Genomic DNA, 26,751 nt, shown 5'->3' with positions numbered 1-26,751 from the left:
CTTCAGCTGAAATTGTGAACAAAATTATCTAAAAAAGTAGAAGAAAAATATTCATAAGTTTACCAGGAAATTCGTGTTTTATCAAAGGAAATTTGGCAACGCCTGAAGGTTCATACGGCGTTTTTCCTCAGCACGGCAGTGCAGGAGGGAGGGGGTAGCGACTCAGCTGAGGTCAATTAAAAATTGTCAACGGTATTCTAATTCAACACCCCTCCCCCAAACTGAACGTAGTGGTGTGGTAAAAATTAAGGGTAGGTATGCTGTCCTGTGACTGCTGCTCAGGGTTTTTGAAACCTCCGCCAGCGTATTAATTTTATTGTCTAATATTATATACTTTCCTAGAGCTCCTCTTTAAGTACTACTACTGGCAGCACAATTAACGATTTAAGGGTATTAATGATAAAGATTTCTGTGATTTTAGGGAAAAAAACTGTCACAGCTGAATAATTATCAGTAGAACTTTATGGGTGAAATTCTAAAAGCCCAAACCGCAAAAAGCGCGGATGATGATTTGACGAAAATGACGTTTTATCTTCGAGCTTCGGGTCCTGCCTCGTCAGGTTCTGAACTGACAGTAGGTTAATTTATTTTTCTGACTTGACTTCTTTTAAACGCTTAAAAAGGGTACAACGTTGTAATATATTAAAACAATTGGAGCATTTTTCGGGCAATCGATAATATTACTATAAAATTCAGTAATAGTTTACTTCACGGGCGTAATGGACGACGTTGGAATGAAATTGAGGAGTGGGAGAAATTGTCAAAGGAATGAGCACCAAGCGAACTTTATCACAACGCCTGGATACCAACAACTATTCGAGCTTCACGGATGTCCGTGTTGCATAAGCACGGAAGTTAAGGCGTTTTGACTCTCTCGGCACTCACCATTCTACATGACGCGGAAGCTATGGCGATACCGCGAGAATCTTGAATGACAGAACGCCTCAATTCTTCGTTTCTATTGCAAACATATCTACTACGCACGATTAGTTGCACAAGTGCGTACAGAGTGTGAATATCTCTTGGGTGGTTTTACGATAACTGGAATAATTTTGTCGCTGTAACAGACAACTCTTTTTTCGGTCATATTTTTAGTAGTAATGTTAATCACTCGAATTTTATTGCATTAATCTACACACACAACACAGTACACAGGGTTACGTGTTATAACGCTTTTCAAAGATTTATCGCTCTACTTTTCAATTTTAATATATAAATGGCCGAAAATGTGCTGTCTGTTACGCTGACTTTTTACCGCGTCATTTTCGGAATTAGCATCAGGGTCGGATTAAGGGGGTGGCCACATTATAAGATTCCATCAATAAAAGATTGTTTAGGGGAAAAATTATCATGAGGATGGTGTCTAATCGTGAAAATCTTTTTTCCTTCACTGAACGTGCCTTCGATTCTCCCTGAGCCACTTCGGTTATTTTGGCTCACCCACCCAATTTGTCCTCCGCTCACTTTCGACCGAGAATTTCTTTCTTCTCTCCTCTCTCTTTTAAAGAGGAGACAGAAAGAATCCTCCGGTCCCTTACCGAGAATTCTAAATCGAACTACGAGGAGCATCAACTTTTTCCTCCGCCCCCCCCCCCCTCCCCATACGCAACGACCCTCTTCATTCCCGCCGTCACCCGGTGGTTCATGATTTATGTGCTTTGTCAGACAAATATGAATTCCGTCTAGCAATCGCGAGTCTCAACTCTCCAGACCTAAAAATATAACATTTTGTTCGCTAATTATTCTAAATTTTGGTGGTGCAGATGATCAATCCCTCCTTTTTTTCAAGATGGCACTTCCATGTCCGCCCAGACCGCCTGCCATTTTTCTGCGTCCAATCCCCTCCTTCTTAAAGTTATAGGCTGCAGTGGCGTGGCGTGCTTTGCGATGCATCGATCGATCTGTCATTTAAATATGTGGAAAAAGATCGATATACAGGGTGTTCGTAACGAACACCTTAATAATCGATTCTTTACCATAACTTCAATTGGGGAAATATCGATAATCGATTGTTCACGCCACGCCACTGATAGGCTGCCGTGCTGAGGAAAAACACCGCATGGGCATTCGAGCGTTGCCGACACCCCCCCCCCCCCCCTTTAAAAAATGTGTCCTCGAGACAAGTTGTTTATTATTCCTCAAAATTTTCAGGTAGGTTAATTTGCAAATAAAATTCTGCGGGATATTGAAGGAAATCTATGCAAAAGTTTTTGAGTATTTTTTTTTTTTTTTTTTTTTTTTTTGGGGGGGGGGGGAGCAGCATGTGCAAAATTATCGCGTTTTCGGAGAAAATCACATTTCTCTCTGCAACTCGTATGTGACTGTCAAATATAATTCGCATGTAACTCATTTTTAGCAGAGTGCAAGTAATTACCCTAAAACTCTCAAAGAAAAACATACACAGCCAAAAAGGTTAATGTTGAATATTAGCACAGATCAAGAGAATGAAGTTTAAGTTCGTTCATAATAATCTATGGAATGCACGTCGCTCCTTTCAAGATGTTGAAAAGTTTATTTATTGCACTTGCTGTTGCCTGCCATGGCTTGGCAGTAGTTGCGACCAAAAGAAGAGATGTCACACATGTGATTTTTCCTGGCTGAAAATGTAAAAATAAAACAGAATTGTCCAAAAGAGAATGGTAATGGAGGTTGTGCACGCGGCTATTTCGCCTTCAATATCCGGAATAGACCAGAAAACACTCTCCGCGCACTCTTTGCCATTCAAGAATTTGTGGGTATTGTCTTGGCCGTTAAATATTGTCTCACAGTGATTTACGTCACGCTTACACCGATTCTAACGCTAGATCTGTTCTTCCATTTTGATTTCTACAACTGATGATAAATATTTAATGTCATTAAAATAATGATTTACGGTCAAATTTCTTTTGGGAAGCAGTGTGCTATCCAATCGTTTGGGTAAAAATCCCCACTGTTCTATGCCTCGAAACCGCAATCCTCCCAAGTGACGGAAAAAAAACTTGGTTTGCAACAGGCCTGGTTTCGAGATCCTTAGGATTGGTATATTGTGGGGTGAGCTCCGGGGAAGTGCATATTTTCAAGAAAGTCCTCTCTCGATCGAGCCCTATAGCAGCTCTCGCCCACTGAGATTACATTCCGTCAATGCAGTTGGCAGCCACATGGTTCATAGTCTTCCCAGCCTTCACTCAAAATAATTGATCTTACTACCAGCCATTTGATTTTAAGCAACGTGGAAGAAATTGTTCGAGTTGGTAACAATACGTGATTTTCATCGTGCTATATACCGTATTTACGTATCAGAGTTTTTACAGTATCTAGCCAAATTAATCCAATATCAATCGTTCAAACGTAAATTTAAGTAGTTCTTCATTCAATCCCTGAAGTAGGTTTAATTTCTTTCACAATTACATTTCAGTTATTAATTTATTAGTTACTTAATATCTCGGTTTGCGACTTCGGAAAACCCTCGCCACTTTTTGTTTGAAAAAAGAATCAATTAAAAAAATTTTGCATCCTATTTTTGAAATATGTATTTAAAAATATGATAAAAAATTTTCATACAGAGTTTCAAAATTATTCCCTAGTTTTATTTTTAAACAATTAAGTCGTTATTGATGGAAATTGCAAAACACCTTGATCAATTCACATGTTTTTTCCCCATTTCCACCATTAGTTATTCATTTTTTTATAAATATTTGCACTTGCCTTCCACGCTCAGTTCCGTTACTTCCTTTTTAATTCATTCATTTATTTCTTATTTTTTTAATTTTTTAATTTTTCCCTCTTTGACGATATCCGAAGTTTATCTAGTAAAAAAAACAAACAAAAATTAAATTCAAGCTTACCGCCAAAAATGTCCCTCTTTGTTTTAGACCTGCTTTTCTTCAAACCCAAGAAGAAATCGCTTCGATAAAGAAACAGTAATGTGAATTACTGATGCATTTTTTCTTAACTCAATGGTAATTAATTATCTATGGCAAAATGATAATCGCAAACCCAAACCGAGCATCTTTTACTCAACGAGAGAGAAACTGCCCATCTACGAGAGTAAAATAAAATCGACTATTCGCGCATCCTCACGTTTCGATTCTAACGAGTATAATGCGTGCTGTTGCACTCGCTTGCAGAAGCGGATCCAGCAATTTGGCAACATCGGATTTCCTCCATTAAATCTATGTCAAATAATCGATTCTTGTCGGAGCACCAAGCCCTTCCGAGAATCGATACATTTCTATGGGTTTAAATGGAGAAAAAACGATGTTGCCAATTTGCTGGATTCGTCAATGCTCGCTTGTGCGACGAAACCACCGGGTTTAGGTCGGAAAAAGTCGAAAATCGAATCTGACGCTGAAACAGGTTGAAAATAGCCGAAAATCGAATTTGACGCTGACATAGGTCGAAATAGTCGAAAATCGAATTTGACGCAGGCATAGGTCGAAAAAAGTCGAAAATCGAATTTGACGCTTACATGCAGAGTATGAACTCAAGCTTATCTGCTCATTACAAAACTTTCATCCTGGTAATCAAAAATGGGTAGGTTGGTTCGATAAAGATAACGTCACAGCTGGAACTTTTAATCTTTATTGATTAGACATCGACTCAAATGTGTGAAAAAGGGAGTAATAAACGCTATGTAGCTGTATCACCGCAACGGAGACGGGTAATTCGTGGAGATAAGTAAAGAGCATTCAACAGTCTTGGCAATAAACTTGAGCTGACAAAAAAATTGCATGGTTATCATTAAAAATCCGGGTAAGCGATTCAATGCGCGCGGAATGAACTGCAAGGTTCGGACTTTTTATTTTAATTTTTCAGTTTTTTTTTCTTTTTTCTCTGAAATAAACATTATGCAAGCAACAGCGGAGTCGGCTCACATGTACGGATACAAGGCTTATTATCAGGAATAGCAGGAAGTTGAAGTAGAGAGGGGAAAGGGGGTCAGTAACCTTGCAACTAGGGGAAGGAAGTACGAAGATAAATCCATCTTCGAAGTTCATGCAGCATCTTCTAATTCCCCTCTCCTCTTCATTTTTGTTTAGACGGCCGCAGTTCGGATGAATTGGTAGCATCTTGCCGCTCCGTGTTTTGTGGTGATAAACAACAACAATGGATATTGTGCAAACTACTCTACTTTTTGCAGTCATGCTAACTTGGGGTGAGTACCTAACATAACTTATTCATATATTTATTTATTTATTTTTATTTTTCACCTATTTCACGCGGCTGTCCCATTCATTGAGATCGGTGAAGGGTTAATGGCCCCGCGCTGATTTCGTGCCAACCTATTCATCGCTCAAGGCTCTAGATCTTTTATTCGATGTGGCAATTTTTCAGTTAAGCAAGTAATTTTCTGTTATCATCACTCACTGACATTATTTTTGTTTTTCCTTTAAACGGATCTTTTCGCGATTTAATGACAGGCTTCAAAAATTTCAAATAGTCTCGCAGTAAATGCTTGACTTTTTAAATGTATACTTATGTCCAATCGCAGCTCTATGTATTCAACGATTCAAACGAATTGTTTATGGATTGATAATTCATTGATAATTTACTTCTTTTTTTTTTGTAAAAATCCCTCAATATTTTTTTTAAATCTTCTGGAATGAGAGAACTTTTTTAATTGTACTTTTTTCTCTTTAATTTTTTTATCTACTCACCGTCTCGTTAAGTTTTTCATCAACATCATTTTGGACGTTGCAGACTTAGGTATAAGTTAGTGAAAATACAACGGGTTTTTGGACATTAATTGCTATTCTGCCATTAAATACTTAATCTTTCGTATCCTTAACTGAGAATTTTGAAACGTTGGCTCAAGACTCCGCCTTCCTTTTTCACTGTTAAAAAAACACAAAAAATCAAACGAAAGTGTTTTCCAAATAGGCAGACATTTTTAATGGAACATGTCAAATGCCTATTCAAAGGTATCCAAGTTTCTGAATTGCCATGTTCTTAAAACTTGCTCTTGTTGACATAGAGTTGACATAGAGAGCAGCAGTGCTGCAGGGTGTTGAATTAACCGTGTACGTCGACGAATTTACGAAAAACGTGTTGATGCTATTTTTTCTGGACGAATAATTCGTTATAGTATAAGTACTACTCAAAAACATAATTTACTATCGCAGAAGTAATATTTTAACAATTTTTTATTCCCACTGTTCGCTTCACTGATAAATCATTTTCAAATTTCACTAATAAATTACAGCGGGGTGCGGGAGAGAGAAGAGGTTAGGTACTCTTGATATGAATTTCTTTATTTGAACCTTTAAATTTTCCCTCTCTCCTCGCTATTTTTATCTCCCCCCCCCTTCTCCCCCTCCCCTTGAAGGCGACAACCACACGATGAATCTGGACTAAGTTCGGTTTTTTTAGGCATTTTGGTGATGTCCACCCTGGTAAAAATTGGCGATAGGAGCTGCGTTTCAAAATACCATAGAAGTTCTTATAGCCGACTGAAGAGGGCGATAGAAAATCATATAGCTGGCTGTAGAAAGTGGAAAAAATCCTACGGCCGGGCTACACGAAGCTATAAAAAATTATACAGCCGGGCTATAGTTCCTATCGCCGGGCTTTACACTTTATCGCCTGGCTGTTGCTTTTTCGCCATCGGCTATAAAAGGCTATAAGAAATTGTGTAGAAATTCTTGTGCTTTGTAAATCCTTAAGTTTGTACGGAATCACCTTAATATTTACAAAACGCACATTATATTTTCTTTTACTATATATCGACGGTGAAACTACCAAACCACGTATCTCGGTTTGCGACGTCGCAGACTTCCTGTCATACTTTATTTTTTAAATGAAAAACTACTGAACGTCCAGTCTCGAAAATTTCTGTGATTTTTCCTCTCTGTGCGGAGAAAATTCCGTGAAAATTTCAAGGAATGATATCGATTTGGTCTACTTCAAAAAAATAAAATGTGAGCGTAGATTTTTAAACACCGCAAACGAGATACGTGGTTTGGTAGTTTCACCGTCGATATTTGTTTTCATCAATTAAAATGAGAATAATCCATACAGAGTGTGCAAACATTTCAAAGTCATGAGTTGAAAAACGCTGACTCCGCGAGATTAAATATTAGAGCCTAACACAAAGCGGAGCGGCGGCGCACTGACGCCTACAAACCTAACAGGGATACTTCACGCATTGCGCAATGCGTGAAGTATCCCTGTTAGGTTTGAAGGCGCCAATGCTAGTTCAGCGCTGGCTGCCCGCCCGCCGCGCTGCGCCGCAGCGTACCGCGGCGCTTGAAGCAACTTTTTCACACTAGGTATTGCACAGTATCATACGAAACTGAAGGCGCTCCAACATATTAGGAGTGGCAGGCATCCTTCAAAAGTACGGAGCTTTCCTCGCAAATTAAATCAAGATACTGCGGCCCAAGAGGAGAGCGGTAGTCCAAAAACTCACTAAGTCCTAGCATCCGTAATTAGTAACGTTTAGCATACACTTTATCGCCAGGCTGTTGATTAATCGCCATTGGCTATAAAAGGCTATAAGAAATTGTGTTGCCGGCTATAGAAGCTATTGGAAATCTTACAGCCGGCTGTGGGTCTATGGTATTTTGGAACACAGATTCTACTGCCAATTTTTACCAGGGCAGTTGATGACGTCTCCAGGCACCATTTGATGCACAATTTCGGCTGTTTTCGTATTTTCCCTGACATTTTTGGCCTCGTTTTCGGCGCTATTTTCAGGGGTTTCAGGCTATTTTCGCCTGTTTTCCTCCATGTGTAGCAATTTTTGGTCTTTTATGGCTCATAAGCAATTACCAATTCATGAGGTAATTGGAGAACTTTTTACTGACGTACCTACCCTTTGATGATGTCGTTATAGCGCATATTTTGGCATATCCCTGATGCTCTCGTCCAATTTCAGCCATTCATGATTGTTTTGGTTATTTCCGCCAGTTTTTGACCAATTAATCGCTCACGTTTCCTACGTATGACATATACGTGTAGGAGAATTCCTGAAGAATTCTCGCCTATGGTGTCATGATCAGGTAACAAAACTATGACGCTATCAGGTACCCTTTGATTTCATCATCGGTGCATATATTCTCGGCTATTTTCGGATGTTTCCGTCCGTTTTCAGCTACTTCCCGGATTATTTATGGGGTCGTGGAGTGTTAAAAAGAATTCCGTCAAATACGCAGCTTCAGCAGGTGTAAAATCAACTTGTTTATTTATATTCCCCTAATAGTAAAGAGCCATCTTACAATAGATCAAGCTAATTTAGTTTTTTTTTTTCATTTTGATTTTTCTACTTTCTTGAATCACAGACTCTCTGAAAGCGCCTTCGTGTAGTTGGGTGTGCAATATTAAACTCTCGGTGAGTTAGATGTAAAAGCAAACTTGCGTCAGCGATGCCCCTTTGCCATGGATAGAACGCGCCAACTAGTAACAGGGCGCGCATCAGCGGACTCTCTCTAAGTTCCTTCATTTCTGTGGGTATGCAATTTCATCACTCCGTAATGCTAATAAAGTTGCTCAAGATCGAAGCAGATTGCTAGCATTGGTGCGCTCTTGATTTTAAGCCATGAGTTATCTCGAAGTTCCTCATTTTCAGTCACTCTTCTGTCCGTCGTTTACGTCAGGTTCTACACTGCCATTCTGAGCAAGAATGTCGTAAATTCATCAAGATTTTCCCGCGTTTTTTGGAACTTAACACTTTATAAAATAAAATCTGTTTCATCCATATACCTCAAATTTCCAGGTCAAGTTCTTGATAGTATTGCAAAAGAATTCTGTAAAAACATCGTCTCAAGGTACACAAGTTTTTCTGCTATTGAACATTGTTTCCAAAAAATTGAAAATGGCATTTACTTACGGCGTTTTTCCGTCGCACGGCAGTACAGCTTCCTCAGCGATTACCATGAAAGACCATTAGGGGCAGAATCCTGTCATTAGCTGCGATATTTTCGATGACGTTCAGTAGCTTTCCACGCTTTGATTGGATTCCGCGTCGATGAAACGAATGTTGTGTGGGATTAATTAGATCGATACTAGTAGGTAAAAACCTAAATGATTTGGCTAATTTCAGAAACGACACATCTATCAATTGTCTGCCCCTTAAAATAGGTGAAATGCACTCATTCCAATTGCATTTGGCTTGGTTTGCATTCCTCTCTTCCGAACTCATGCAATCAGTCCAATTTATCTGCCATCTGTTGACTCCGGCCCCATTCAAAAGAGGCTGTCGCAGTCCAAAGCTGAGAATTTCCGTGCCCGTTTCAAGTCTCAGACCCAGAAGTGCCCAGCGCACGCTCTTGTACGCAATTGGCCGTGTTTGATAAATAGTTATCTGGGAATGACATAAATCCGACCCCGGCTATCTGTAATTTCTCCGCTCTATATTTTTCCTATTTTACATATAATTTCACGCCAGATGCGTACTAACGGCATAAACCCCCACCCTTCTCTTCGTTGTGACAAACTAGACAATTAACATTGTAATTACTTCCTGCATTTCGTAAAATAGCTGCAGTATAATATCGCAATGTTTCATGGAAATTAAAACTTTATATAACGCACAGTTACACAACATAATCATGTAGGTACCTTTTATGAGTACTCACATAGGAACACATTCATATATGTCTCTTTCGGCGATGGTTCCGAAAATAATCAACTCTGGCTGATTTTCATGGAATTTCTTTTTTTTTTCACTCAATACTTAGGATTTTGATACATTTTTCGTTCAGTAGATACTGGGAAGCCCCCAAACTTTGTTAGGGGTCTTTAAATTTTGGGATAAAGGGCTTAAGCGACAAAAATTTTGTTTTTATAGGGAGCTCTTTTAAATGAAATTAATTTAATAGATGCATGGTGCGTACGTATTATCACATTTCGTACAGCACTTACGTATGCTCCACGTCATGAGTGGCAAATGTCATGATTTTCAGTCATGAATAATGAGTATTGCCGAGAGTTACATAGTGGTTATGACCTTTAAAAAACACTTTTCAAAAACTTTTGAAAATCTGCCTATATTATTTTTCAAGAAACCTTTTTTGTTAATTTTCAAGTAAAACACTTGGAGTATATATTTCAAGGATTTTTGAACCCGTTTTTTTACTTAAATTTTAAATCTAAAAAATGTTACGTAAAAAATACTCAAATAGGGTTCCCTTACTTATAAATTTTATCAGTTTTTTAAGTGTCTTCTTTTTTTAAAACTTACGAGCTTCTTAGAAGATTTTTTAACAGTCGTCGCTACTGTGGTTACAATAGCCGCACAATTTTTGCAGCTGGTAAGAAAAAACCTTTTTTTTTCTCTTTTTTTTTGCTTCAAGACTAATGTGACATCAGTTGCAACCCTATGTTCCTACTCGTTGCAGTATAGGGTCATAGAAAAAGTTAATCGTCGGTGAAACTGCAAAAACACAAAGCTCGTTTGTAACACCTCCAAAATTCCCGCTCCTATTTCATTTTCAAAGTAAAACAAGCCAATACTATCGCCTAAAATTATCCCAGATCATCCAAAATCAAGGAAGTTCCCAAGAAATGTTGAACGTTGCGAATTTTTTCGTTCAGAAAATGAATTAGACAGGAAGACGGTGTCACAAATCGAGATTATGCACTTTTGCAGTTCGAGTGTTTCACTGACGCGGCGTATGCAGCTAGATTAAACGCATGTCACCAAAAAATTTAGCGCCGTGCCTCCTGCGCATGTGTAGTGAGCGGGAAGCTCCATCACCAAAAGCGCGGGTAATTTGAAATTACGTTCTAAGCCAAGCGGCCCGACAGAGCACATGGGAGAATTCCATGAGCCGTCGGCAGCGCGCATGGCGCACGACCCGCCTTTCATTATTACACTTCATCTAGCGTTGAGAGTTCACCAATTAATTCACCCAACCAGTTTGTAATTTAAAAGTCAAAAATTAAAAAAAATAATTTATAAGATATACGAGTTGCTCCACCAGGGAGCTCTTCCCGCTAGAAATCGTTCACCACCCGCCCGCCGGGAGTGCATTGGCGCGCGTGTTGCCAGCGCGAAACGCGCACTGACGCCTACAAACCTCTAGTGCTACTAGCGCAATGCTTGAAGTATCCCTGTAGGTTTGTAGGCGCCAATGTGCGATTCAAGCTAGCAGCACGCCGCGCCGCGCCGCAGCGTGCCATAAACTTGCCCACAAATAAAAGGTAAGGGTATTGAAATCTTGGCAATTTTTGACATCAAATTCGAAATCAGCGACTCATTAAACATCAGTCGTGAAACTTTCGTGATCTTTTAGTCATTATCCGACTTATTTCTTCCTATTCTTGAGTTTTGGACCATAGTGCGCCGCGGGCGGCGGCTCTTGAAATGGAGATGTTGCATATATGTGTTGAAGGAATTTGCGATTTGACAATTGATTCTTCTGTAGCAGTTTGCGAGAAACACGACGGTGCCACTGGTTTTCTCTGAAATCAACTCCCAAGCTCAAAAAAAGCTCTCGAGTTGAGGCCAAAATGGAGGGGACATCCCTCGCTATCCTGAGAGTCCACCTCTACACCAAGACAAACTCTCCATACAAAGATAGGGAGCAAATACATTAGCAGGGTTGCCACTTTATTTGGGGACTCTAAAACTGAAAACACGGCAACCCTGCTAATGTATTTACTCCCTATCTTCGCATGGAGAGTTTGCCTTGATGTAGAGGTGGACTCTCAGGATAGCGTGGGATATCCCCTCCATTTTGGCCTCAACTCGACAGCTTTTTTTTGAGCTTGGGAGTTAATATCAGAGAAAACCAGTGGCACCGTCGTGTTTCTCGCGAACTTTTACGTAAGAATCAACAGTCAAATCGCAAATTCCTCACACATGCAGCATCTCCATTCTCCCTTGCCCTGGTAAAAATTGGCAGTAGAATCTCTGTTCCAAAATACCATAGACCTACAGCCGGCTGTAAGATTTCCAATTGCTTTTATAGCCGGCAACACAATTTCTCATGGCCTTTTATAGCCGATGGCGATTAAGCAACAGCCTGGCGATAAAGTGTATGCTAAACGTCCCTAATTACGGATGCTAGGACTTAGTGAGTTTTTGGACCACTGCTTTCTTTTTGGGCCGTAGTATCTTGATTTAATTTGCGAGGAAAGCTCCGTACTTTTGATGGATGCCTGCCATTCCTAATATATTAGAGCGCCTTCAATTTCGTATGATACTGTGCAATACCTCTGGCGTGAAATAGTTGCTTCAAGCGCCGCGGTACGCTGCGGCGCGGCGGGCGGGCAGCCAGCGCTGAACGCGCATTAGCGCCTACAAACCTAACAGGGATACTTCACGCATTGCGCAATGCGTGAAGTATCCCTGTTAGGTTTGTAGGCGCTAGTGCGCCGCAGCTCCACTTTGTGTTAGGCTCCAATATTTAATCTCGCGGAGTCAGCGTTTTTCAACTCAGGACTTTGAAATGTTTGCACACTCTGTATGGATTATTCTCATTTTAATTGATGAAAAAAAATGTGTGGTAAAGGAAAATATAATGTGCGTTTTGTAAATACTAAGGTGATTCCATACAAACTTAAAGATTTACAAAGCACAAGAATTTCTACACAATTTCTCATAGCCTTTTATAGCCGATGGCGAAAAAGCAACAGCCAGGCGATAAAGTGTACCTAAAGCCCGGCGATAGGAACTATAGCCCGGCTGTATAATTTTTTATCGCTTCGTGTAGCCCGGCCGTAGGATTTTTTCCACTTTCTACGGCCAGCTATATGATTTTCTATCGCCCTCCTCAGTCGGCTATAAGAACTCCTGTGGTATTTTGAAACGCAGCTCCTATCGCCAATTTTTACCAGGGTGTGCTCAATTGAAGCTGCCTGCAGCGACGGACCACGCACTTTCTTTGATACATCCTTAAGTTCCACATGCTTCCATACTTGAGAAATTGCTGGCATGTCTCTAATATAAATCTTTTCCTTTTGTTTTATTCTAATTGTGCAGTGCTACCAATGAGTCGCGGCTGTGAACCAGGACAGGTCCGGGAGGGCTGTCGCATTGATAACGGAGAGTGCTTTTGTGCTTCAGGATGCTACTCAGAGTACCGGTATTCCAATAGAGAAGAATGTAGGAAAGCCTTGAAAGGTATGTAACATGTGTTTTTATTCTGAGGACAACAGTCAATTATTGTTTATTTTTCTAATTTTCTTCTCGCAGTGGGTCATTATCTATAGTACTTATCGATGGTGAAACTCCCAAACCACGTAGGTATCTCGGTTTGCAACGTCGTAGACTTCCTGTTATACTTTATTTTTTAAATGGAAAACTACTCAACGTCAATTCTTGAGAACTACCGTGATTTTTCTTTTCTGTGCGCTGAAAAATCCGTGAAAACCTCAAGAAATAATTTTGATTGTGTCCTTCAAAAAAATAAAGTGGGAGCGGAGATTTTTAGACACCGCAAACGAGATACGTGGTCTGGTAGTTTCACCGTCGTTATACATTCTCATATGTGACCCTGACCAAATTACGACTGGAATGCAAATTAATACCTACCTTAAGCTGTTGGTACATACTTGTCCAGTGAAAATTCTGAATTTCAGTTTGGGTCTAAGGATTTTTTTTTGGGAGGGGGGGGGGGGGGCTGAAAATAAAAAATGAATTGAAAAGCAATAACAAAAAAGTAAAAAAAAAGAAAGAAAAATGTACTATAAAGGATTATTAGTGGTGGTAGTTGTAGGATAAGAAGAGTATAAGACTACTTTGAAGACGAAGATCTTTTTCAGCAAAAAAAGAGTGACTGCTGATTCCCAGTGGGTATGCAGGGGCGGATTTAGGAGGGGGGGGGAGGGCACATGGCCCGTGGCCCATGGTGGTAAATTTTGCGATTTTTAAACATAGATTTCAAAAGAAAAAAAAATCGGATTCAGAAAAAAAATTACGAACAAGTAAAGCCGACAAAAACTCACATTTTCCGAGAGTGAAAATATAGTAATTTCTACTCTTGTCGTCTTTCGGTGGTACAAGAGATAGCAGCTTTGAATTGCGGGCATAGTTCCATAGACTTTTGCTAGTAGGTATGGTCATCCCTTTAAGAAAAAAGAAAAAAAAAAATTGCGCCCAACACGAGTACTTAAATGCGACTAATGCACCCTTCCCCCCTCCGGCACGTCCGATTCATAGTCCATCTTGATCCATTTGCAGGGCTGTCCACAGCCTTGGAACAGCACTGTCAAAATTTATGTTGCAATATGTCTAATACAAATTTGAAAATTTCAGGGAAGAAGTTAGATTCTTGTTCGAGGACACCCTGCTTGCACCAAGGCACTTGCAGTCAAACCATGAAAGAACCAGGCTACAAGTGTAGGTGCGAAGGAACTGGCTACTATGGACAGCGATGCGAATACCGTAAGTACCTTGCAATTCCATCATTATACAGCAGCAGAATTTTAAGTAGCATCGACAATTTCCAAGGACTCATTCTGAAAGCAATATTTGCTTATTGGAAAGTTCCCATAGAGCACAATGTAACAAAAATATGGGTATTGAAATAATTTTGCAATTCATTGCTATTTTTTCACCATGAAATTGTAATATTTTTACAATATTGTGTCAATATATGTCGATATATTTTAAACAATCAATAACATGTGTTTCATGTGTGAGAAAGGTAGGCAATTTGTAACAGGGAAAAAATGTGCATCTTATTTCAATTTTATTGCAATAAATTTTAACAAGAAGAGCCCCTTCAATCAGTGAATAGACAATATACACTCTGATACAATAGTAGTAATTTTACCGTGTGATTGCAATTTATCGCAACCTGCGTCGCTTGGACTTGTCATATATTCATCTAGAAATTATCAAATAAAGTTTTGAGATATTTCTCTTAATCTGGTGTAAATCCAGAGGCTTAAAAAATGGGCTGAAGAAGTTGATTGAAATGTGAAACTTCAACAACTCATTTTCTGTTCGGAAGCTAAGCTTCCACTTATAATTTCAGAAATTTGGTTCTTAAAATACTTTAATGACAGAAAACAATTTACGCAGTTCATCTGACAGGTGCTAATCCTGCATGTTTTGTATGAGAACAAAAGAGGAATAGTGAACAGAAATAAATATGCACTTGGTACCTGATATTTGCAGAACTGCTGCAGAACTTTTTATTTCCATTCATTGTCGTAACTGACTATTATGCTGAAAATAATCATAACGTAGAATTGATTTTAGTTTGCCCACAACATTTAGTTACACTACCTTGTATTTTGTCTGTTCGCAGGATGCCCTAGTTTATTTTCACAGTCCCGTTCACAGAATTACTATCCGTACGAGTGTGTCTTGATATAACAACATCAAAATTATCAACTGTGCAAGACCTGCCGAATTGCAATTTCAAGATTTCCAGCATGAAAAGATGGCTGAAAGTGAATGTTATCTAATTCAGAAGCCCCATAATGTTAGCCCTCCTTAATTACTGAACGTAAATTAGTTGGTGGAGGTTGATGTTCACTTTAAGAATAGAGAAAAAAAGGGCAACCAAGTTCCTCTTTACCTTAATCATAAACTTGGCGTTTGAAGTTCATAACACTCAGGTTTATTCATCAAGAAAGAAAGAAAGAACAAAACAAAAAAATAATATAATAAAATAAATGCTGAAGAATATATGGACCTTTAATGTTAGTTAATCTGTTAATGTCCTGTCTTCCAGAAATTATATGATGATTATTTCACATCATACTTTTCACAGAATTCATTGTCTTTCCCAGAGGATGTTGTATACATCTGTTTAAAATAACTTTAAAGTGAAAAGCAGGACTCTTGTAAGTTGTCATCAATGAGGGTAATTCTCTTGAATTGCATATGTCTTGTTTCTTTAGGTATATTTTAATGTTAACAGATGAATTTATGCGTATGTCGCATATTATTCTTGTAAATTTATTTTGTTTACTACATTTAGAATGCCTACGTATAAGAATTCAAACCTCTCTCTCTTTATATTGGAGAGGAAAACTATTGATTATGAAGGTGCTAACATGTCGAAGACTTTTGGTTAAAGGTCTTTTTTGACTTTTTCTAAGAGACTTGGAATACCATTATTTCTTTTTTTAAAATATTTTTTAAAGTAAAAAAAGTACTTTGATTACTTTAAGTGTTCTTATTTTTTTTATTTTTTATAATATTATGAACTAGTTTCATTAAGAAAACTATTCATTAAAGATTACTGTACTTAGAAAAATATTGTGACTTTGTTTTAATTTTTCATAATGGCAACTTTTGCCCTTTGTACAATTGCAAAGGTATTTCTTCCTTCAGTCTGAGAAAACAACTTGAAAAAAATCAGGAACATTTTGTTCCAAGACTGAGCATCTGCCGCAACTTTTTTAGCAAGTGTCTTAGAATATGAACGAGAAAAAGGAGGAGAGAAAATCTCGGCTAACAACTTAAAAAATACTGATTCAGTATTTAAGAGAACTTTCTGCTATGAGCTACTTGAAGGACAAAAACTCAAATTATATCTCATGAATGCTCAATGCGGTTGCATGAATTGAGTGATAGAGAATGGAACAACACACACTGAATCTGATTTGGGAAAAAAAGAAACAAAATTTTAATCCTCCCTGAGAATGAGCAGTCGAAATGTCTACCAACCTCCTCTCAAAAAGATTGAATAATTTTTAAGTTTAATTATTTTACTTTGCTGAGGACTAAATTTAAGTACCTGGAAGACTTTTCAAGGAAAATTAAAATATTTTCGAAGTACATACATTTCTGCAACAATTTGCAATCTACTTTGAGCAGGAAAACCTCTTGTCAATAGGCTTCTTGTTGAATTTATGTTCTTTTTAGTAATTTTAGACCCACCTTAAAAGGTACTAAAAATGGACACACCGAATTTTGAAATTAGTTTTTAAACTCATTGTCATTCAGCTAGTACTTCACACATGTGAAAAGGAGAGTTTGTTCCTTCCTGCTTAGCACAGTCTAACAAGTCACGTTAAGTCAGTCGTCGTCGTCGTCAGTCGTTAGTCAGTTGTAAGTCACGGTAAGTGAGACAAGCGTATGCTTTTCTGCACTCAAAATTGACCGAACGCTGAGAAACATTCATTTCGTACCAGTCTTAGCGGGAAGTTTGCTCGCCGAGAAAGAGGGACTGATGGGAATAGAAAACTGCAGAAATGGAGCCCTGATTCAAACTTCCGGCCAAAACTAAAACGACCGCTGCGAATATGTGTATTATCAATTTCAGGTGCTGGAATATAGAAGGAGCGTTTGTATCTTTGTTTCACTTACTGTAAGTCAAATTCATCAGCTCTACCATTCATTTACTAGAACAGCTCATGAAATTGACTCAAAAGCAAAATTTTTTGTCAAAGAAAATTGCAAGGTATTTTCACGAATAAAGCACACATCCATCAGTTTCAACAGTTTATTAATTGCAAGTCCAAGATATTCATCAAACTCTACTACTCTTATTTTTGATAAAAACGAAATGCTCTTGAAATCTAAAACCTCTTTCCCCTAATAACAATTCATCATTTTGTTGTTGCCGTAATTCATCACAATTCCTCTGAAAACATTCAGTTCAAATTTATAGGTACTTCAAGAATTGGAATTACAACTTGACACGAGGCATAAAGTGATGATGGCCAATTCTTTTACACTTTGAAAATGCACTTGGTCCATACAGTTACAAAGATTCTCAGAGACTATCAAAGAACGATGAACAATTTTGAACATCAAGTTTTACAAGAGGTAACATAAATTTTTCTTGGGCAAAAATAAAAAATCTTCAATCATAAAAATTAAAGGAAAAAAGGAATAAATGAATGAAGGGATACGATGTAAGCATTGTACATTCTATCTCCATGAGTTAAAAAAAGGCTCTTTCGAAATTGCAACAAATTCTAAACTAGAGACCAAGGAAAGAAAGGATTTCCGAAATTAACTCATTCCACTAATGATTTAATTGGCTCTCATTAAATTCCTTATCACAGATGAATCAAATTACTATCATGGCTGTTGTAAATAGCTGTTATAATGGATGGATGGATCTGAATTTTATAAAAGTGACTTCAAATTCAACAGACAAACCTTTGAGGAAAGAAATCTAAAATTGAAGAATTTTCCCCCCTTCCATTGAATATTTAATAGGATTGATGATAATCAGGAGTGTGCTTAAATCTAAGGTTTTGTTCATACTGTGGGGATAAGAAAGGACATCGTAATAAGGATTCTAAGTTGAGTTGTGCATCAGGCTTAGGAGAAAGAATAAAGGGTGTAATGCTTAAAATAAATGAATCTTGTTCTCCAATATTTTCAATATTTGAAATTCAATTAAGTAAAAGCGACTAGTACCTTTGGTTTGTTTGCTTGATCCTGATAGAAAACTGACTTGACTCTGAGAGAAAAGCAGTGTAGCTACATGAGGTTTTAATTTCTTTTCAAGGCTTTAAGCAATTTTGCATATTTTTGCTGGATAACGAAGGTAACATGGAAATACTAAATTGTGAAATTCAATTTAGACACTAAGTTCCATGAGGTAGAATAGTAATTACTCTAATTTCAGCCATGAATTATATTGACACACTTAAAGTTGGGTTGAAAGAGGTGTTTTTAAGATAGATGTCTTTTGCGACTAAAAAAATACACATACTTTTCAAGAGGAAACTGATACCAGCGGAAATACCTGTGGTAAAAGGCAACAGGTCAGGACATTGTCTTCTTTCACTTTTAAAAGGACAAATGTAATGATGCTCACTGATACACAGTTTACCCAGCTCCCTTTTTCAGGAGCATAGCAGGAATTTTTGTATCTTTTCTTCTTGAGGTAATGTTTTTCATTGGATAAAGTCATTCATTTCAATATATTTCTTTCATTCTTTAGTTAATTTATGCGGTCTTTGATGATAATTTTAAACGAAACTTTTTTTGGCCATGATTAACTTGTAAGAAAAGTTACTTGTAATTTTTACTTAATAGAGAAGTTGATAAAACAGTTGGTAGTCTAAATTTCAGCTGTGAATTGACTTTTCTCAAAAGTAGTGCAGTTTTGGAATAAAATAGAGTCTCCTTAATTTTTCTGTTATGAGACGAACATTGCTAATAGTTAATAAAACCTGATGAGTTTTTCTGACTTAAGTTTCAACGAATTTAAGATTTGTAGGAATGGAATCCTTATTCAAGACTTGTGAAAGAAAAAAAATTACATTCAAATTGAAAAGCCAAAAGTATAACAAGTTTATAATCAATGATTTAATTGTGGATTTCTGAGTTTGTACATTTTTCAGTCTAGTATATAATAAGAATACTAAAGTGTTCACAGCAAAACAATTAATTAAAAGAAAGGGAGGAAAAGGGTAGAATACTTAATAGCATTAAATTGAAACAAGTCCTGGTGTGATAAAATTCCAAGTTAGTATTGTAGTGGCATCTGAAGAATGCAGTGAGAAAGAAACCAGTCGAGCAACTTTAAACATACTCCATTCACAACATTGACTGCTTTACCATACCCTCCCCCTCAAACCATGGAAACCGAATATTTTCTTCTTCTTTTTCATGATGTCAAATGTTTCTCTTCACCAGTTTGCCTTCCTGATGTGACTTATGGCTACCGTAACTTTTTTTTCTTTTGTACTCAACATATAGTTTCACCCCTAATTTCAAACATGGTTAAAAGTATAAAGTAAACATAGTGTCTCAGAAAAAAGACAGTAAAATACTGACTAGGTATAGATTTAGTAAGAAAGGTGAACTCCTAAAATTACTTTTAACACAAAAACTACTTTAAAAATAAAAATTAACTGAATTTTAACAAGTTCTTAGAGCTGAATTTTAATCTTGTCATCAACAAAAAAATCCGAGTTACCTATTTTATGAGAGAAAAGGATCTGTGATTAAGGAAGTTAAAACTGGGTATCTCATATGGTACCGTTCACCTGCACTGAGATCCAAGTTAACAAACTGATAGACAAGTAACGTCAGAAAGATGAGGAAAGATTCCAAGAAAATTTACAGAGTAATTTCTGTAAAGTCAAAATGTTAGAGGGTCAGGAGGAGCTATTTGTAAGGCTTGAATTTACTTAAAAATAAGGTCCCTCAAACCATAAGCGCTTTTGAAAGGAAACCTTGCAAGCTATATATTTTAGAAATTTCAGAACTGCTCAAAATGACCGGTGCCGACTTGACCTGTCAACTCATCGATGCGTGAAATTGCTTAATTATGCATGCGTGTTTTCACACGCGCGATAAGATAACACGCGGTATCAGATATCCTATTCTCTACTGTTCTCATCTTTCGTGTCGTTATCGAGTGTTTTTGATTCCTTATCTCTCTATTTCCGATGTCGTTTCTCGCACTGCGCTGCGCTTTCTCGGAGATTCGCTCACCCTTCGTGGCGTAACTTGACCCGACCCGCACCGCGCACGGAAACACTACCTACGCTTGATCACGGGTGACGATCGAAGAAAAACAGGTCGAGATGGAAAAATTTCACCGAGTTAAGCGGGTTCAGAATCTGACCAAACCGAGATACCGAGACTTATTTAGCATTGTGTTATATGGGTGATAAACGGGACCGGGCGATTCTACCGACTAAAGCGGGTTACCGGCTTATCCGGAAACCGACTTAGCGAGGTTTTCACTGTACTTCCATTCAGTGAAAAGAAAAAGAAGACCATGGCATTACGCTTAGACTTTTGCACAAATAATATAATTGCTCTTTGGGTCACCTTAACCGCAGAGAGAGACGTTAAGTTTTCCAAGGAATGTAAGGCATAAACGTTTTATATACCTCAATTCAAGGAGATGAAATTTTGGGAGGTGCGACGCTCAAAAGCTCCAAAAAACCAGATCTACAATTTCAAGATGAGAGGTACAAAGGATCCTATCGTTTTATAAATAGTATTTTTTTTAGATCATCGTCAGTTTCACAGCAGATCTTGTTTCCTGGGGCTGAACTTAGTTTCTATCTTTAACAGTAAGACAGTGGAGAAGTATTTGAAGTAAGGATTTTTCTCTCGTAGTAAAAGAGTTATGTATTTATGACTGGCATCTTTATTCCTTCAACTTTCTCAAGGAAAAATTCCCTGATGAAGATGCCTTTCAAAAACGGAAATGATAATGATTCAACAAAATTTGTTTTACGACCGCCGACATCGCAATTTGTTTTAAAAGTACAAGTACACATGATTTTTCTCTATTGTGAAACTACACAGAAATCGAGCATGGATTAAAACTTAAAATCATCAGCTTTTATTAAATTAAGACTGAAAATTACATGGGGAATTTTTGGCAATCAAGATTTGATACATCACTTTAATCAATAAAACAACAAACCTTGCAAAAACAAAAAGAACCCTGAAAAATGCTTACTCTCTTGAGATGAAAGGAACTTACAATTCTTGTTCTTCGATACTAGTTTGACAGGAGGCAAGTTAAAATAATCTGAATCTAGCCAAATCATGCAATCAGTTGGAACAGATTAAATAAAGCAACAGCGTTTTTTATACTATGAAAAGCTGGAGCAAAACTGATCAACTTAAACTTAAAATTCAAGGTACAAAAACACCTAGAGAGAAAATGGAATTAAAAAAAATTACTTTCACGAGTTCAAAAACTTAAAACAACGTAAGGAACTTTATGTTAACGGCCTTTAAATTAAAGGAAAGAAAGAGAAGAAGGACCATGTTCTCACCAAAGATTTGAGAACTGATGCATGTTCTTATCACAATTCAATCAAACAGTGTTATGAAATGTACGTGGGGAATTCTTTGGGCTAGAGATTTTGGATGAATGACTCCACTGTTCATTTTAACAGGTGGCGACGAAGCAAAAAAAAATAAGGAAAAAGTTAAGCTCCAAGGAAGAGAAATAGATGTTAAAAGGATACAACATTGAAAATTTAGCCGAGTCTAAAATTAAAGCTTATTCGTACAGAAGTTGAAATTCAACCATGATACATCATGCAATGGACACTGTTATTGATACTGGAAAGCAATTACAGCAATAATCTATGGAAATATTAATTTTCTTATTGTGAATTTCTGTTGCCCTTGCAATTTTTGAAACATTCTCCAGTGGGAGCTTACGAGTTACTATCTGAGTTGCTCCTCTAGATAGTCATTAATGAGAGAAGCTGAGGTAATTATTGGAATATTTTGACTCGGTAAGGGATGATTTTTGAACAGGTTCAGAATTGTCTCAACCAAAAGAATCGGATAAGTGGTGTAGTAGAACAAAAATGTTGTGCATGTATTTCAGTTTGATAATACAGGGTTTTTTAATCCTTTCTTTTATATATCGGAAATAATTACCAAAAAAAAGTGTTAGTTTAGAGAGGTTGATGGATAAAAACACCCGTTTTACATGTTAGGGAAGAAAATAAAAGGGGTACGTGCATATTGTTCACTACTGCATGAATGGAGAGTAAAGAAGATTGCCATTGACGCTTAACATAACATCACTGATCATGATCAAAATTATAAAGACAAGAATCCAACTAGAACGCAGGTGGGCAATACGGAACTGTGCTTGAAACGGAAAATTGAAAACTTCTATTCACAGTTACAAACAGAAATTATCGAGTCAGTTCCTTACAGTAAAACGTATAAAAAAGATTGCTTTATAAGTTCTTTAGAACAATGAAACAATATCAGCAAAGGATGCAGAAGAGAGTGGTTACAGATAATTACTCCTAATCACAGGCAAGTACAAAAACAGGACCACCAACAACCACATAGAACAATGCAGAATTATTCTTTAAGGGTAATGGTATGGGGAGAGAAAGGACGGGGATAGCGGGTGGAAGCCTTGGAACATCGAAACTTGTATAATTTATAAGTTAAATTGACAGGACTAATTTTCCACTTAAAATTTCTCTTAAAACATGAAGAACTCTGACTGGAATTTCTGTTAAATTAATTGTACTTCACATTCAGAGCAAACAGGTTTACCAAATGACTTGCGGTAACCTGGAAATTCCAGGAGAATTCACCCATCTTAATGAACTTAGCGTTGTCTGAAATAATTGAAAACCTTCTGAGTCTTTGCAAAAAGTGTCCAAAGAAATTGAATGGTCAACAGTGTGTTCATTTTTAAGATTTGACCGTGTCAGCAATATGTGAACCAGGAGAAAGCTTGCAATTGATGCAAATCCAAACATTTCAAATCTCACACCCTTCATTTTCTCATTCAAAGAAACAAGATTAATTTTTGGCCTGGTCAATTGAAAAAGACTGGAATAAGAGTTTATCCTTCAGTAGCTAATTGATATTCATTTGTCTTCAGTGACGGATAATTTGAAAAGTTGGAAAGGCAATAAGTTTTAATCCCTCCTGACTTTCATTCTTAGGATCATGTAGATCCCTTTGTTAACCCCCAATAAAAGAAAAACGCCAAACGCTACACAGATAATGACTTTTAACTGGAAAATTAAAAGATACTTGTGCTTTTGAAATCAGTGAGAGAGTGAAAGTAAGTGAAATTTGCGACTTATTTATCAGCGACACACCGGTATCAAAGATGTTCAAAGGCCATTGACAATAGTCATTGCGACCGATGGGATTGAATAATTCAATACATGACGCTTTTCTTACAACCAAATACTTCTTTCAACTCCTGTTTTTGGAGTTGAAAAGTTCTTCAACAATCACCTACACCACTGGTACAAAACACTTGTAGACTCAATTAATTAGCGGGATAATTAAAAAACTTCTGATAATCATATCTAAGCACAAGTGTTGTAAAATCTGAAAAAAGGAGATAAAATTTAATGTGCTTGTAAAAATTGAGAATATTTTTTTTTTTTTTTTTACATCAATTATCATATTTTCATAATTAACAGTTAGGTAGAGTAAGTTACTTATACCTTGATTAAAGAAACTTGAAGATGGGTCAAAACAATTGAGAGATTACAAATATTGAATCATAAGTGAAGAAGTACAAAGACAAAAAATTGTGGCCCGTAATCAGTAACAGAGAGGGTAAGCGTTTCATTCTTGTGTAAATCACAGTACTCTTTGTTCAGAAATGTCACAGATATTTTTTTTAAAGAAAGAAAGAAAAAAACTATTTCAATGATCATAAATTAAACACTTCTTAGGCTTTAAAACCTCTTCGAATTGATTAGACAAGAAGTGAGGAACAAAAGGGGAGAAATTTCTAGACTATATCAGTAGGAAAGAGCGTGATTTGGAGTTAATGGAGCAGAACAGGTCTATAATGAAAGAAAACTGTGACAGTCAACTTACAGTATCTTAAAAGAGTAGCATTTACAGTATACAAAAGAGATTTCTGATGGGTTGGAGATGAAAATTGTATAGTTTCCCTGTAATGATCTTTGAAACTGCTTTCTATTGGGAGATTTTGCTTTTGAATCAGGTAAAAACTATGGGAATAAAAACAATAAATACTTATTCAAGAATCACGCCAGGTGCTCTGGGCCGTCGTGCGTCTGCTGAGAATCCTTTGGCATTGTTATCTGCTCCGCGAGGTTGTCTGATGACAGTCAATTTTGGGCCACCATCATCAATGGAAACAGTTCTTAATCTGCTGATTAATCGTTCAGGCCTGGCTTCAACTGGCCCATCCCTGAAAAGAATAAATGTTGAAAAAACCATGTTCTCAAGACAATTCAATTGAGCTTCTTGGAGGGGAACCAAGTACAGTGTAATCTATTTCATACATGCAACTTCTTCTATCGTAGTGGTTCTCAACCTTTTCAGTTTACAGACCCCCGAGGTTCTTTTTAATCGAATCTTGGCCCCCTCTTCAATCTTTTTTAACCCTTGCGACGTGTAGATGATGTTGTCACAGAAAATACATTGTGCCATGATTTGCCACCACTGATGAATAAGGGAAGGATGGAGAAAAGAAAATCAACTAATAGGGCAGTGAGATTAGAAAATTGCCGGAGCAATCACTGGTTCACCCTTATTTCTCCTCTTGCAGAATCATCGAATGTTTCAACTGAAACATTGGCTCGAAGCTTTGCAATGTGAATGCTTTATCCGAAAGCTCAAACTCTTCTACATTCAAAGAATTACCAAGAGAGGGCTTGATATAAATATTATCAACTACAACCGAGAGAAAAATTTTAACAAATAAGTGTCAGTGACACTTCAAAAACAAAACCATCTGCCCTCATCTTACTTCCCTAGCTCAAAATAAAGCATAACGCACTTACTTCACTTTGGTTATGTTGCATGCTGATGATCTGCCAGATCGTTGATTGGTGACAAGGAAAAATTCAACTTGATCGCCGGGCTGGAGTGGAACTCCGTCATTTACTTCAGTTGTGCGGAAGAACAGCTTCTTTCCTTCTTCAACTTCGTAAGACAAAAACCCGATAGTTCCTTTGACAGAGTCAACAGTTGTTCGTCGTTTAATTCGCACAGCGACTAAATTTGCAGCCCTGCCTTTTGAATCGACTTGGAACTGAACTGGGTCATTTGCCTGCAAGAGCTCTCTTTTATTCACTAGGCTTGTTATGTTGAATTCATATTCTTTAGCTTCAGCATCTTCTGAAAACACAAAGATGAATGAGTAAGACATACTTAACTTAAATTTATGGTTCAATAGGTAAAATTTCGATGACTTGGATACTTTTCCCCATCAATGCTGCTATGTAGATTGGTCTATGATTTCGAGTCATATACTGTGAATAGACAACCCAAAGAAGGAGGCATGCTATTGCCCATTGTTCGGACGAATGCTCAAAATTAATGTGCTTTGAGGAGTTTATAAATCAACTGCTTAAAGTGCAAACATTTGGTATTTAACAAAACTGAAGCCATGGTCTTGCGAATTTTAGCCTTTTATTTTTGAGAGATTTATGAACCAAAATGAACATGTGACTGGAAGTATATCAACTAACAAAAATACACTCTTTTTTAGTGCACAAGTCTAAAATCATGAGTTTTCCCATGAGTCCTAACTAAAAACTGACTTTTTGTTGATATTTAGTACTTATTTATCCAGTGTTTTATCATACATTATCAACAGATATTTATACTGGAAAAATGAATGATATACATTAATTAATGTTTTCATTTTTATAACAACTTATTTATAAGGCTGGTTCCAACAGGAACAGTTTTTTTTGCTGTAACTTTTGAATAGTTTATGATTTTGGGGACATTTGAAAAGGTGTTTGGAGATGCACCAAAATTGAATCTTAGGGTGCAAAAAGGTAGTTATTTCAATTTAATGTCAATGAACAGGCTTATAACTAGTGAAAAAACGCGATTAAAAGCTTAGAATCGCTAAAGTAATATGAGAAGGAAAAAAGAAACTTACCGTCAGCAGAGTTTGACCTTATCAAGCCTGAGTACTCTGGCTGATCAGGATTGACGGAACGCATAGACCGAACGACAACTCCATCATAAACTGTTTCGTCTTCTACAGTTGCATCTGGTTTGATGGTGCCTTTAGGAAGAATCCGAACATTTTCTGCAGATTTGCAGGTGCCATTAGCAGAATTTTTGTAGGCTACAGTGTACTCTACTTCAAGACCTAGCTCCAGCTGACTTGGATCACCATGAAGATTACTGGAAGCACGAGAAATAACCAAAGGTTAGGACAATCAAACTCAAAAAGTCCGGTGTGCACAAGACTTGCTATTATGCGGCTCAGGTGGTTAAGTCCACGCAAATAGAATAAATAGCATAAAATAATAATAAAAAAGACCATTCTTTGCTGGATCATAAAACAACAACTCCTGCTTTATGTGCTCATTGTGATTTTTAAGCCTTTTTTGATAAGATGCAACTGCTATTTGCTCTAGCATGAGAAAGCGACAAACCCATTGACTTGTAATAAAATATTTGGCTTTTACAGCATTTCTCTTTCAAGT

At 37.2% G+C, this 26,751-nt stretch overlaps 3 protein-coding genes across 5 annotated transcripts in view; 1 reads left to right on the top strand and 2 right to left on the bottom strand.

Moving 5' to 3' along the window:
* Positions 1-9,018, bottom strand: part of LOC109042463 (uncharacterized) — a 60,559-nt gene extending 51,541 nt beyond the window's left edge. The window contains exon 1 of the mRNA XM_072301661.1: positions 8,807-9,018. Within this exon, the coding sequence (XP_072157762.1) occupies positions 8,807-8,853 (47 nt within the window). The 5' untranslated portion in view covers positions 8,854-9,018. The remainder of the gene's footprint in view (positions 1-8,806) is intronic.
* LOC109042430 (uncharacterized) lies at positions 4,614-17,323 on the top strand. Of its 2 annotated transcripts, none has more exons than XM_019059165.2 (5): positions 4,614-4,731; positions 5,019-5,134; positions 12,905-13,045; positions 14,180-14,308; positions 15,180-17,323. In XM_019059165.2, the coding sequence occupies exons 2-5, from the start codon at positions 5,086-5,088 to the stop codon at positions 15,245-15,247; spliced, it is 387 nt and encodes a 128-aa protein (XP_018914710.1). In that variant the 5' UTR covers positions 4,614-4,731; positions 5,019-5,085; the 3' UTR covers positions 15,248-17,323. The 2 variants fall into 2 exon arrangements, with proteins under 2 accessions (XP_018914710.1, XP_072157766.1); XM_072301665.1 differs by lacking the exon at positions 4,614-4,731 and adding an exon at positions 4,748-4,766.
* Positions 17,324-21,129: 3,806 nt separating this feature from the next.
* The window catches only part of Unr (cold shock domain-containing Unr), a 28,643-nt gene continuing 23,021 nt past the window's right edge, over positions 21,130-26,751 (bottom strand). The window contains exons 11-13 of one of the 2 annotated variants that reach the window (XM_019059162.2): positions 26,196-26,446; positions 25,084-25,420; positions 21,130-24,488 (exon numbers count right to left, since the gene is read on the bottom strand). In XM_019059162.2, the coding sequence (XP_018914707.1) occupies positions 24,311-24,488; positions 25,084-25,420; positions 26,196-26,446 (766 nt within the window). In that variant the 3' untranslated portion in view covers positions 21,130-24,310. The remainder of the gene's footprint in view (positions 24,489-25,083; positions 25,421-26,195; positions 26,447-26,751) is intronic. The other variant, XM_019059163.2, reaches the window with a different exon arrangement.

This window comes from Bemisia tabaci, chromosome 6 (genome assembly GCF_918797505.1).
Source record: "Bemisia tabaci chromosome 6, PGI_BMITA_v3".
NCBI lineage: Eukaryota > Metazoa > Arthropoda > Insecta > Hemiptera > Aleyrodidae > Bemisia > Bemisia tabaci.
This window is presented reverse-complemented; position numbering and strand designations above follow the sequence as displayed.